Raw genomic sequence first — 13,891 nt, 5'->3', positions numbered from 1 at the left:
TCGAACACACCGAGTGCCACCCTCCTCCCGACCGATAGGGGCGCGTAGTTGAAAGCCAATGGCAAAATAACACCTCGGATAAAAATGCTTTTTATTAAACAACGCGGGATGCAGCAATTCTAATCGCTGGAGCTGCTACTAACTAACACCCGTGGGACAAATTGTGAGTACTTTATATTTGAAATCTGAATGTTTATATATACGGAAATCTTGTAAATGCAGCGAGCGCAAAAAACAGGGTGAAGTTTCTTCATGACTCTCGTATGAATACGAGAGTCATGAACCATGGCTAGGGCATTTGTATCTCAGCCTGTCGATGAGGCTGGCCAATCCCAGCTCTATGTTGATGCTGAGAGAGACAGAATTATGTAATGAAAAGATTTTACATCCTGTGTCGCTATAGCCCGCGTAGGCTACGCTATGGCAAACATTTCGCCCTGTGTGGCCTATTCATGTGTCGCAGAGAGAGAGAAAGAAAGAAAGAGAGGAGGTCGGTCTCGGGTGTCAAGCTACTGTAGTATGCGCCGTGTCGGGAGAAGTTGTCCCCGGCCGACTCCCCGTGTGGCTCTGCTGGAGGAGGAGGAACAGTCAGCGAGAGCGCTCTGACCAAAAGGGCACATTGAGGCTGGAGGACAGGGCACATTGAGGCTGGAGGACAGGGCACATTGAGGCTGGAGGACAGGGCACATTGAGGCTGGAGGACAGGGCACATTGAGGCTGGAGGACAGGGCACATTGAGGCTGGAGGACAGGGCACATTGAGGCTGGAGGACAGGGCACATTGAGGCTGGAGGACAGGGCACATTGAGGCTGGAGGACAGGGCACATTGAGGCTGGAGGACAGGGCACATTGAGGCTGGAGGACAGGGCACATTGAGGCTGGAGGACAGGGCACATTGAGGCTGGAGGACAGGGCTGTGCGGCGCTCGGTTCCTTGAGGCTGTCCGTGCATCGTGGCATTTTGAGATGGCCGTCTAAGCGAACAGCAGTCTTGCTCTGTGCTAAGGAAGTGTACAGACAGACAGACAGCTTTTCTTGAATTTAGAATAGATTTCTGTTCTGAATGTCATTGTGTTTCAGAATAAAAGTCAGACCATCACCATAAGCAGAGAGGAGTGGGAGAACATGATGAGTAGAGTCACACTGCTGGAAACACAACTCCAACTCAACAATACACAGGTGAGACACTGTAAACCTTACGGTGTAAAGGCAGCTCCAGACAGACAGACAGGTGAGACACTGTGAACTTTACAGTGTAAAGGCAGCTCCAGACAATACACAGGTGAGACACTGTGAACTTTACAGTGTAAAGGCAGCTCCAGACAATACACAGGTGAGACACTGTGAACTTTACAGTGTAAAGGCAGCTCCAGACAGCACAGAGTGAGACACTGTAAACTTTACGGTGTAAAGGCAGCTCCAGGTGAGACACTGTAAACCTTACGGTGTAAAGGCAGCTCCAGACAATACACAGGTGAGACACTGTAAACCTTACGGTGTAAAGGCAGCTCCAGACAATACACAGGTGAGACACTGTAAACTTTACGGTGTAAAGGCAGCTCCAGACAATACACAGGTGAGACACTGTAAACCTTACGGTGTAAAGGCAGCTCCAGACAATACACAGGTGAGACACTGTAAACTTTACGGTGTAAAGGCAGCTCCAGACAGCACAGAGTGAGACACTGTGAACTTTACGGTGTAAAGGCAGCTCCAGACAGCACAGACGGCCCCAAGTGTCGGGAGCTTGTCGGCAGGAGACTCCTGACCATAAGCTCCCGTTACTTACCGTTGATATCGGCTTCCAACGTGCCGGGAAGCCGATATCAACGGCAAGCAACGGGTTGATAAAGAACCGAGCATGTTCGGTCGGTTGCCGACCTCGGGACTTAGACTTAGTTCCTCCCGTTCCTATTGGAACATTGTACTTTGGGCGACAAGTCCTCTCCATTTGCTCTGGTCTCTGGCGACCCTTCTTGCTCCCTGCCAGCTGACACCCATCTCGCTAAGGTCTTCCTTGGCTGTCTGTCTCCATGTCTTCAAGAGAATTTGTGTTAACAAAATTCTAAATCTTAAAAAAAAATATATATATATATCTAACGTTAAAATCTAAAATGACACAGAATTTTAATGGGTTAACAACACTCTTCTCTCCTCTCCTCTCCTCTCCTCTCCTCTCCTCTCCTCTCCTCTCCTCTCCTCTCCTCTCCTCTCCTCTCCTCTCCTCTCCTCTCCTCTCCTCTCCTCTCCTCTCCCCTCCCCTCCCCTCCCCTCCCCTCCCCTCCCCTCCCCTCCCCTCCCCTCCTCTCCTCTCCTCTCCTCTCCTCTCCTCTCCTCTCCTCTCCTCTCCTCTCCTCTCCCCTCCCCTCCCCTCCCCTCCCCTCCCCTCCCCTCCCCTCCCCTCCTCTTCTCTTCTCTTCTCTTCTCTTCTCTTCTCTTCTCTTCTCTTCTCTTCAGAAAGAGAACATATTGGCCAATGAAGTCCCGTACCGCCATCAGTCACCTGAGCCCAAAGCCCCACAGGTGAGTCAATCTTTAATCATCATCATAAGCTATAATGAATAAATGGTAAATGGTGCATTTATATAGCGCCTTTATCCAAGGCGCTTTACAGAGATTGTGCATTACATTCACCCATTCACACACACATTCACACACCGATGGCAGCGGAAACCATGCAAGGCACCAACTAGCACATCGAGAGCAATTAGGGCTTCAGTGTCTTGCTCAAGGACACTTCGACAGTAACTCTGGGGGAGCCCGGGTTCGAACTGGCAACCTTACGGTTACCATCCAGGCACTCTACCCCTGAGCCACCGCCGCCCTGCAATACAGTCATACAGTCTTATCCCATAATACCAGATTTGTTATAGCTGATTTCAGTTGTATAATATCTAGACACCAGGCCAAGGACACCCTAACTGAGAGGTTAAATAGGGACCTCCACTACATTTTATATAGAATTATGTTTCAGATTGAATCTTGGTCATAGATTTCATAGATAGACATTTAAACGCCAAATCAACTATTCACAGCTAGAGAAAACAAAGTGTGTTAATGTATGCTTAATTGCTTATATATGTTCTGAGCACATTAATTTGTACATACCCAGAATGGACCCGGAATGTGAGTAGTGACTTGTGTTATGTTCTTGTGCAGGAGGATGTGAAACAGTCCCTGGACAGGATCGCTAACTTGTAAGTTAGTTTCTTTCTTTCTTTCTTTCTTTCTTTGGAAACCTTGTATGTCCAAAACTGTTTATTTTTATTTTTTATTGTTATTTTAACAGTTTCCGTGCTTTGAATGGATTACTCCAGGTTAATGTCGCTGCCATATCGGACATACGCGACTTTTGTTTTATGTGTTTAATCCGCCGCAATGTAAAAAATAAATAGAAATTCCTTCTTCGCCGCGGAGAAAGAGAGTAGATGCATCTGTTTGGATGATGAAACCGGAAATCGTCACATGCTGTGGGCTGCTAGGGCTTCTGGGAAATTGAGGCCAATGCAAACGAATGGGGTTCAACGCCTCATGGAGGAGGCTCCTGTGCTGCGTCTTCCGGGTGTACCAAGATGGCAGGTGGTCCGGCCGTTCATAACAAACGGGGGAAGCTTTTTTCGCTCGATTTTCGCGGATTAAAAGCCCAAATAATTCAGCGTATGCTCTAAAGGTAATACAACAATCTCGGCAGTGAAGGGGGGTTGATTAAAAGTCTGGTAAATCGTTTTCCGCAGTCAAACTGTTAAAATTATGAAACAATAGTGAAAATAGCCGATCTTGTAGATGGGCTATTTTCACTACTTTTGTGTGATGGCGTAGTATGATGAAAAATATAAATGGAACAATGGAAATATAAGGTCTCTGGCTCAAATGCTAAATAACTAATGGTCCTTGATATGAAAAAGGTTGAAAACCTAACCTAACCTGATTGATAATGCAATCACTGTGTGTTAATTTTATGTAAATGCTTCATTTCTTAATCGGAGCAACCAAAATCCAATTAAGATGACCTTTCTTGTTCAGTCTTGTCCATTTCTGTGATGTAAACGCAAACCCAGAAATGGTCTACTCTGCATAGAAGATAACCCATTTATCATATTTTGATTTGTGGGATTATTGAATTGAATGTGGATTTTGAATCAAAGTACTCACTCATATTTCTCTCTCTCTCTCTCTGGTGTGTGTGTGTGTGTGTGTGTGTGTGTGTGTGTGTGTGTGTGTGTGTGTGTGTGTGTGTGTGTGTGTGTGTGTGTGTGTGTGTGTGTGTGTGTGTGTGTGTGTGTGTGTGTGTGTGTGTGTGTGTGTGTGTGTGTGTGTGTGTGTGTGTGTGTGTGACAGGCTGAAGGACACGTCCAATCTTTTGATGAGTGCTGAACCCGTTATATGATCACATATTAACTTACGTTGCCACTGATTATTATGATCTATGTCAATGTTAAGAGAAACATAACTGAATGTCAAAAGTGTCATAAAAACTCATCAAACTGTAGTTCAAATGTCATTATTTACAGTGAAGAATAAGGTATACATTACACCTTTAGCCACATTGTTATTTAGTCACTTTTGGGTATACCTGTATGTTTTCTCCCCAATGTAGTCCTCCCTACGCACATTTCTGTGTTATCACTGCTGTTGTATCCTACTGACTCCATCTGCCAGTGAGGAACCCCCACCGGGAGGATTCACTGCTGTTGTGTCCTACTGACTCCATCTGCCAGTGAGGAGCCCCCACCGGGAGGATTCACTGCTGTTGTGTCCTACTGACTCCATCTGCCAGTGAGGAACCCCCACCGGGAGGATTCACTGCTGTTGTGTCCTACTGACTCCATCTGCCAGTGAGGAACCCCCACCGGGAGGATTCACTGCTGTTGTATCCTACTGACTCCATCTGCCAGTGAGGAGCCCCCACCGGGAGGATTCACTACTGTTGTGTCCTACTGACTCCATCTGCCAGTGAGGAGCCCCCACCGGGAGGATTCACTGCTGTTGTGTCCTACTGACTCCATCTGCCAGTGAGGAACCCCCACCGGGAGGATTCACTGCTGTTGTGTCCTACTGACTCCATCTGCCAGTGAGGAACCCCCACCGGGAGGATTCACTACTGTTGTATCCTACTGACTCCATCTGCCAGTGAGGAACCCCCACCGGGAGGATTCACTGCTGTTGTGTCCTACTGACTCCATCTGCCAGTGAGGAACCCCCACCGGGAGGATTCACTGCTGTTGTGTCCTACTGACTCCATCTGCCAGTGAGGAGCCCCCACCGGGAGGATTCACTGCTGTTGTGTCCTACTGACTCCATCTGCCAGTGAGGAGCACCCACCGGGAGGATTCACTGCTGTTGTGTCCTACTGACTCCATCTGCCAGTGAGGAGCCCCCACCGGGAGGATTCACTACTGTTGTGTCCTACTGACTCCATCTGCCAGTGAGGAACCCCCACCGGGAGGATTCACTACTGTTGTGTCCTACTGACTCCATCTGCCAGTGAGGAACCCCCACCGGGAGGATTCACTGCTGTTGTGTCCTACTGACTCCATCTGCCAGTGAGGAACCCCCACCGGGAGGATTCACTACTGTTGTATCCTACTGACTCCATCTGCCAGTGAGGAACCCCCACCGGGAGGATTCACTACTGTTGTATCCTACTGACTCCATCTGCCAGTGAGGAACCCCCACCGGGAGGATTCACTACTGTTGTGTCCTACTGACTCCATCTGCCAGTGAGGAGCCCCCACCGGGAGGATATGGAGCCTCCATCCTACTCCTCATGCCCGTTGACAGACGCTGCCCCCTGCCTGTAGGAGTATGAACCTCCCTCCCCCCAACACCGGGCAATTGTGTTTGTATAGGTGCTTGACAAAGCACCACGGCAGATTAAATTATAAATGTTTGGATTAAATGATCAAAATCTATAAGAAACACACTGTGAGACTTGAATAAAAACATGTTTTTTTTTTATATATATATACATATAAAAACTTGTTTTAACATTAAATAAAGATATTAAAACTGCAATTCCATACTTCTTGTAGGCTTATTGCTGAGTAAGATAGAAAGTGAGAAAGCATGTTAAAACATTTAGGATATATGAAATGTTTGATATGTAAAATGAGGGGAAAAAAAGACAATTCTTGAACAAAATGTGATCTGAAAGGCAAAATGATCAATGATCATACACAGTAAATATCTGGAGTATTAATGTTATGATCTGTCATACCCTCATACACAGTAAATATCTGGAGTATTAATGTAACTCCAAGTGTACAAATGGTCAGGTCCCTGAATGTGGCTTTTAGGACCACATCAGTTCTGGGGTCATTTCCATGTCCTCTTGCAGCCCAAACCCTTAACTTTGAACTCCATGTTAGACTCATACATACGTCCCTGCTTCTGGTGACTGATAATGTCCCTCCAATGTGTTCTTTCCTTGTTACTATTTTCTGTAATGTAATGTTGCATGACTGCATCAAACAGTCCTGTAAGTTTAGTCCACGCATGAAATAACTAGCCTCCTCCCCACTTCCGCTTCGTCTTTACAGTCGCACAAATGTATCCTAATTATAAATAAAATCATAAAAGCATCATCTTAGAAATCATCTAAGCATATATAGCTTGTTGCTTAGCAGAAAAGGAAATACAAAAATAAAGTGTAAAGATATTATAAAATAAATATATTTTCGTGAACGGAAATAGCAGCTTCTTTACTCTGATTTTGGGAGGTGTAGTTCCAGACTGTAGCATTTTGGGAGGTGTAGTTCCAGAGGGAGGTGTAGTTCCAGACTGTAGCATTTGGAGATTATGGAATAGTTGTCTGGTTACGCGAGACTAAGGAACGTGTGTTTCCAATGGGTAACATTCATTAGAAGGACAATATCAGTCACCAGAAGCAGGGGTGTGTGTTTTAACCCATTCTGACCTGAGATCAGATTCATATGAGGTTTCCGCTGGACAAACACTGGGTCTGATGAACCCATTCTGACCTGAGATCAGATTCTAAAAATGTCAGTCGCTCTTCGATTTTTTCAAAAATAGCAGACCTACAAGCTCGTATCGCGCCACTCGGTGGCGCGATATGAGCTTGTAGATCTGCTATTTTTCAATAGATAAAGCATAACATGATGCCGACACCAAAATGGGTGCCCGTTCAGAATGGGTTAAATAAATAAGGTATATATTTTTATTTCCTGAAAACGTTTTACATAATGAATTTTCCAAATGAGTAGAGCCCTCATACAGTATATCAGACACATGTTATCGTAATAAACATTTTTGCCATTAAGAAAAAATATTTAACATTCATCATATATTTCACTATCAAAGTAAGCTAAAACTAAAATCTGAAATGGGATGTCCAAGTGAAAATAATATGTTGTAATATATTACTTTGACCAACATAATACACTTGTCCCTATTGCAGTAACAAAATAGTTAATACTATACAGATAATAATGCAGAGTTAATGATACAAATACTGTATGCACTGAAAATATTTAAAATAGCCTACAGTAATACAGCAATAAAATAAAGAACATTTCAATCCTGGTATAGTAGTTCAGGAATACTTTGGAGCTGTTGGTCTCCAAAAATGACATTTCGAAGACTTTGTTCAGACTGTAGGCAGATCTGAAAATGTGTTTCTCTAATCTGATCTTTAGGACTGACTGTCATGAACACATCGCATGATTTCCGTGAAATTGTGCACCCACATTCCCACTAGGCCGAGGACGAAATGCCACATGAACAATTTCAACTCAGCCTCAAGGTGGCGCTATAACTGGCCGAAAAGTGTTTTTACCTCTAATTTACTTTTGTTGCCCTTTTATCCAACCACCAGATGAAGGCAAGCTGCAATGTCCTACATTCCTATCCTGGTGGAGACCTGTGCCCAGAAGGGCACTTTTTCTAGTTAAATCTGATTTGTAGGACTTAAAAAAGTACATTGTGGTGGGCTTGTACAGTATGTCATCAGTCTCCAGTGAAGGACACGTCTTACGATAAAATACAAAGCAGTCTTCAGTGTCAAAGAGTCCGGACACTTTTGAATCACATGTCAAACCATCTAGGAATGTGATAAAGGGAATTTGCCTTTGGCACAGGGTTAGGGTTAGGGTTAGGGTACAGGGTAACCCTAACCCTAACCCTTGGCACACTGGCAGTCAGTATAAAAACGATGAAAACATGCAGAGCGCCCTGTGATGGTTGGCGTGCACCCCCCCTCCAGGAGAGAGAGAGACACTGGCCTAAATAACATAAACATGCAGAGCGCCCTGTGCTGGTTGGCGTGCCCCCCCCCCTCCAGGAGAGAGAGAGACACTGGCCTAAATAACCCCCAGATTCTCATAGATGACATCAGAGAGGGCAGAGCTATCCCCTGCGGACCTGACCACCCCAGAGTTAGAGGAGGTGCAGGGGAGAGGAGGAGGCGGAGGCGTGGCGCCGGAAGACGGAGACGTCGAAGAAGAAGAAGAAGAAGAGGTGGCGGTGGCCGAGCTGGCTTTGGGTTTGCACACCTGTGCGTACAGGTGGGCAAAGGGGTCGGGCTGCTGGGTCTTCGTTTCCGTCTTGCGCGGCATGGGCTCCGTGTAAATGGGCTCCGCGACCGGGCTGTAAACCTCGGAGTAGACGGGGTCCGGTGGGGAGAGATCGGAGCCGCCCCCCACGACCATGGCCCCCCGATGAGGAGGGGGGGCCGCGGTCGCCGAGGCGGGGGGTTTGAGCGGCAGAATGGTGGCGGGGTCCACGTACACGGCCGTCTTGGCGTCCGCTATCTCCTTCGGCGTCAAAGAGCGGCAATCGACCGGGTCGGCGTACAAGGGCTCCGATTGGCCAGTGCGATGACCGGCAGGAGGGGCATGATGCGTGGCGATGGGAGGGAGGGGCTGGAGGGTAATGGGGGCTGGATTCCTGCCCGAAGGTTCTGAGTTCGGCCCGCCACAAACGATGGAATCGGCCGGCGTGGAGTAAGGGCTCTCCGAGGTTGAATCCACCGGTCCGACATCCACCCTGAGCTTGTTGTCCAGGATGGCGGCCATGTTGGCCGCGTCGGGGATCTTAGGCAGAGGCGAGCGAGGGCACCGATTGGTTGTCATCGTAGCCTTCTCGGCCTCTTGGCCCTGCACGCTGAGCGCAGCGGCGGCGGGAACCCTCTGGCGCTTCATGGCGAGCTCCATGAGGGAGAAGATGTCGTCGTTTTGGCCCGTCTTAAAGGTGAAGGTGCCGGGACCCGAGGCACAGCGGCGGCCTGCCTCGATGGACAAGGACAACTGGAGAACGGGACAGACAGCCAGGGATGTCAATCAGACAAAATATGACTAAAATGCTCTTCTCAGTGCGAGAGGCCCCGTCGACTTCCTGGAAACCCCTGCTAAATGATGTACAGTTAGGAACCAAATGGACCGTTACAGGTGACTCCGAGAGTGTATACAAATGGACGCCAACAGGGCTGTAACTCGGAACCAAATGGACCATTACAGGTGACTCTGAGAGTGTACAAATGGAACGAAATTACTGAACTTAATAGATAGTTAGAACATTATTTTGTGCAAATCTTTGAATAGGCTACATATCATTTAAAAGTGAACATTTTTAACTCAAATCCTTTTCTCGGGTGTCCCTGAAACAAAATATTTTGAGATGGGGGGGTCTCAGGTCCCGATGGGTTTAATTGGTTAACCCATTCTGACCGGGCTCCCATTTTGGTGTCAGCATCATGTTATGCTTTAGCTATTGAAAAATAGCAGATCTACAAGCTCGTATCGCGCCACCGAGTGGCGCGATACGAGCTTGTAGGTCTGCTATTTTTTGAAAAATCGAAGAACGACTGACATTTCTAGAATCTGATCTCAGGTCAAAATGGGTTAATCAGACCAGTGTGTGTCCAGTGGAAACCTCGTATGAATCTGATCTCAGGTCAGAATGGGTTAATCAGACCAGTGTGTGTCCAGTGGAAACCTCGTATGAATCTGATCTCAGGTCAGAATGGGTCCAGTCTTCATCACCTTGTCTTTCCCGTATCGTCTGAGCAGCGCGTAGGGCCACGTCAACACGCTGCTCTTCTCCTCTGCCTCTCTCAGCGTCAGCCCCTCCTCCCCCACCTGCAGCCAGTACGCCCCCTGGAGGCCGCAGCGCGTCGCTGCCTCCGTCTGCTGCACCAGCACAGAGAACTGGCACACTGCAACGGACATGATGGTTCACAGGCAGGCAGGCAGCGGGCTGTTATTGTGAAATGTCACGTAGACAGTGGCGTGCACAGATATACACTAGGGGGTGCTAGAGCACCCCCTGCCCTTTTTGGCAATGTGCTCTTAAAAAATAAATAAAAAAAGTTTTCTTTTTTTTCTTAATTTGTAGTGTGTGGACCATGCGGTGACATTGATCAAATCTTGATAAAAAACGCTTCTACTATATTATTTAGGCCCCCACAATCTAAAGCTATGTTTCTATGTCAGTGGTTCTTCGATAAATAGCGATAAATAGCAGACCTACAAGCTCGTAGCGCGCCACTCGGTGGCGCGCTATGAGCTTGTAGATCTGCTATTTTTCAATAGCTAAAGCACCAAAATGCGTTCCCGCCCCAAAATGTGCTGCACAAGGTGCCCTTTTTTTTCACTTGAGCACCTGCCCCTCTAGATGTCTGTGCACGCCACTGCACGTAGACTTGTATTGTGTCATTAATACATTCTAACACTAACTAAAGACTTCAAACAGGGCTGCCATATTTCAGAAAATGTCAAGAGTGAGACTCTAGTGTCTTAATGTGTTCGACGCCGTCCGAAGGGCGGCGGCGAAAAAAAAATGCTTTTTTTAATGTCGATTTGGCCCGTTTTAACGTTGATATTTAACCTTAACACTGATGTCTTCACCTCCATGCCATCTGCTCTCCCTGCACTGACAGCCTCCTCATGCTTAAAGTAGAAATGAAAAATATATCTATCTATATCTATCTATCTATGCTCCTCAGACCCAGCCAGCCAGCCAGCAAGCCAGACACATAGTACTCAGACCCAGCCAGCCAGCCACACACATAGTGCTCAGACCCAGCCAGCCAGCACGCCACACACATAGTGCTCAGATCCAGCCAGCCAGCAAGCCACACACATAGTGCTCAGACCCAGCCAGCCAGCCACACACAGTGCTCAGACCCAGCCAGCCACACACATAGCTCCCTCAAAAAATCTTCAAAAAACTGAAGAGGCTACTGGAGATTGGAGGACCTGATTTGGACATGATCTGATGCAGGAGTCAGGACAATGTCACTATGACAGAAAGAGAAGATGGGTCTTGCCACATTCATTCACCCCATAATCTCAGTGGAAATTGTGGAATATATATATGAATGTGGGAAAATTCCTTATTTTTACATTTTCTTAGTTCAAACACATCTGTGGGCTCTCTCTCTCTATGAACAGAAACAAGTCGCGATGCGGCCCCTCCCGCTTCACTTCACTTCACACACACACACGACTTTGTCCCTATAATGTGCATGGGCTATGGCACCGTTCCACTTCCTCATATCACGCAAGAGACGCCACACACCAGTATAGAAGAGAGATAGTCACAGGTCACTTACTCACTTGTTGTAACTTGTGGGGGCTATATTGTCTTCCATGAAAAATATTTCGAAGCGATGTTAAACTCCGCATGGCTCATTTCCATGCGTCACACAGTCAGGGACCCTGCTGACGATTTGGTCCCTCCTGCATATATCAGCGCTGCATGCAGATCGGCTATTTTACCGTTCGTGCGTTATTACGCGGCGGAGCCGCAGAGAAAATTGTTATTTATCATTATAATGCGTGTGAAATGGCATATGTGGCGTGGTGCGTGGTAAAGGGTTAAATTGCGTGACTGTCACACTCAAAGGGTGAGACATGGCAGCTCTGCTTCAAACCAATATGTTGTCTGTATACGTTCATTTAGACGGACATTCAATCATGACACACAGAATGCTGTGTAAATACACTGGATGTAGAAAGAATGCTAACTTCAGTCTGTAGTCCCTGTACAGAATGCTAACTTCAGTCTGTAGTCCCTGTACAGAATGCTAACTTCAGTCTGTAGTCCCTGTACAGAATGCTAACTTCAGTCTGTAGTCCCTGTACAGAATGCTAACTTCAGTCTGTAGTCCCTGTACAGAATGCTAACTTCAGTCTGTAGTCCCTGTACAGAATGCTAACTTCAGTCTGTAGTCCCTGTACAGAATGCTAACTTCAGTCTGTAGTCCATGTACAGAATGCTAACTTCAGTCTGTAGTCCCTGTACAGAATGCTAACTTCAGTCTGTAGTCCATGTACAGAATGCTAACTTCAGTCTGTAGTCCCTGTACAGAATGCTAACTTCAGTCTGTAGTCCATGTACAGAATGCTAACTTCAGTCTGTAGTCCGTGTACAGAATGCTAACTTCAGTCTGTAGTCCCTGTACAGAATGCTAACTTCAGTCTGTAGTCCATGTACAGAATGCTAACTTCAGTCTGTAGTCCATGTACAGAATGCTAACTTCAGTCTGTAGTCCATGTACAGAATGCTAACTTCAGTCTGTAGTCCCTGTACAGAATGCTAACTTCAGTCTGTAGTCCATGTACAGAATGCTAACTTCAGTCTGTAGTCCATGTACAGAATGCTAACTTCAGTCTGTAGTCCCTGTACAGAATGCTAACTTCAGTCTGTAGTCCCTGTACAGAATGCTAACTTCAGTCTGTAGTCCCTGTACAGAATGCTAACTTCAGTCTGTAGTCCCTGTACAGAATGCTAACTTCAGTCTGTAGTCCATGTACAGAATGCTAACTTCAGTCTGTAGTCCCTGTACAGAATGCTAACTTCAGTCTGTAGTCCCTGTACAGAATGCTAACTTCAGTCTGTAGTCCATGTACAGAATGCTAACTTCAGTCTGTAGTCCCTGTACAGAATGCTAACTTCAGTCTGTAGTCCCTGTACAGAATGCTAACTTCAGTCTGTAGTCCCTGTACAGAATGCTAACTTCAGTCTGTAGTCCCTGTACAGAATGCTAACTTCAGTCTGTAGTCCCTGTACAGAATGCTAACTTCAGTCTGTAGTCCATGTACAGAATGCTAACTTCAGTCTGTAGTCCCTGTACAGAATGCTAACTTCAGTCTGTAGTCCCTGTACAGAATGCTAACTTCAGTCTGTAGTCCCTGTACAGAATGCTAACTTCAGTCTGTAGTCCATGTACAGAATGCTAACTTCAGTCTGTAGTCCATGTACAGAATGCTAACTTCAGTCTGTAGTCCCTGTACAGAATGCTAACTTCAGTCTGTAGTCCATGTACAGAATGCTAACTTCAGTCTGTAGTCCATGTACAGAATGCTAACTTCAGTCTGTAGTCCATGTACAGAATGCTAACTTCAGTCTGTAGTCCCTGTACAGAATGCTAACTTCAGTCTGTAGTCCATGTACAGAATGCTAACTTCAGTCTGTAGTCCATGTACAGAATGCTAACTTCAGTCTGTAGTCCATGTACAGAATGCTAACTTCAGTCTGTAGTCCCTGTACAGAATGCTAACTTCAGTCTGTAGTCCCTGTACAGAATGCTAACTTCAGTCTGTAGTCCCTGTACAGAATGCTAACTTCAGTCTGTAGTCCCTGTACAGAATGCTAACTTCAGTCTGTAGTCCCTGTACAGAATGCTAACTTCAGTCTGTAGTCCATGTACAGAATGCTAACTTCAGTCTGTAGTCCCTGTACAGAATGCTAACTTCAGTCTGTAGTAGGGTGGCCACCTGCAAGACCTCAGAAAGGAGGACACTTTTGCGGGGCTCGCTCCCCCGATCCCCCCCCCATATATTAATATTATTACTACTACTATTGCACCTGATTTTCACCACCATCATCTCCAGCATTATGTCCACAGAGAACATATATTTGCTAATTAAATT

At 46.4% G+C, this 13,891-nt stretch overlaps 2 protein-coding genes across 2 annotated transcripts in view; one reads left to right on the top strand and one right to left on the bottom strand.

Annotated features, from left to right (window-relative positions):
- cep44 (centrosomal protein 44) overlaps positions 1-4,650 on the top strand; it is a 30,206-nt gene extending 25,556 nt beyond the window's left edge. The window contains exons 7-10 of the mRNA XM_083765589.1: positions 1,080-1,178; positions 2,457-2,522; positions 3,159-3,196; positions 4,338-4,650. Of these exons, the coding sequence (XP_083621715.1) occupies positions 1,080-1,178; positions 2,457-2,522; positions 3,159-3,196; positions 4,338-4,386 (252 nt within the window). The 3' untranslated portion in view covers positions 4,387-4,650. The remainder of the gene's footprint in view (positions 1-1,079; positions 1,179-2,456; positions 2,523-3,158; positions 3,197-4,337) is intronic.
- A 3,667-nt stretch (positions 4,651-8,317) lies between these two features.
- Positions 8,318-13,891, bottom strand: part of dok1a (docking protein 1a) — a gene marked incomplete at its 3' end in the record, with an annotated part of 20,326 nt that continues 14,752 nt past the window's right edge. The window contains exons 6-7 of the mRNA XM_083765588.1: positions 9,998-10,170; positions 8,318-9,262 (exon numbers count right to left, since the gene is read on the bottom strand). Coding sequence (XP_083621714.1) covers positions 8,318-9,262; positions 9,998-10,170 — 1,118 coding nt within the window. The remainder of the gene's footprint in view (positions 9,263-9,997; positions 10,171-13,891) is intronic.

The sequence above is a fragment of the Protomyctophum parallelum genome, assembly GCF_964188405.1.
Source record: "Protomyctophum parallelum genome assembly, chromosome: 5".
Lineage (NCBI taxonomy): Eukaryota > Metazoa > Chordata > Actinopteri > Myctophiformes > Myctophidae > Protomyctophum > Protomyctophum parallelum.
Note: the sequence above shows the minus strand (reverse complement) of the source record. Positions and strands in the feature narration are given on the sequence as shown.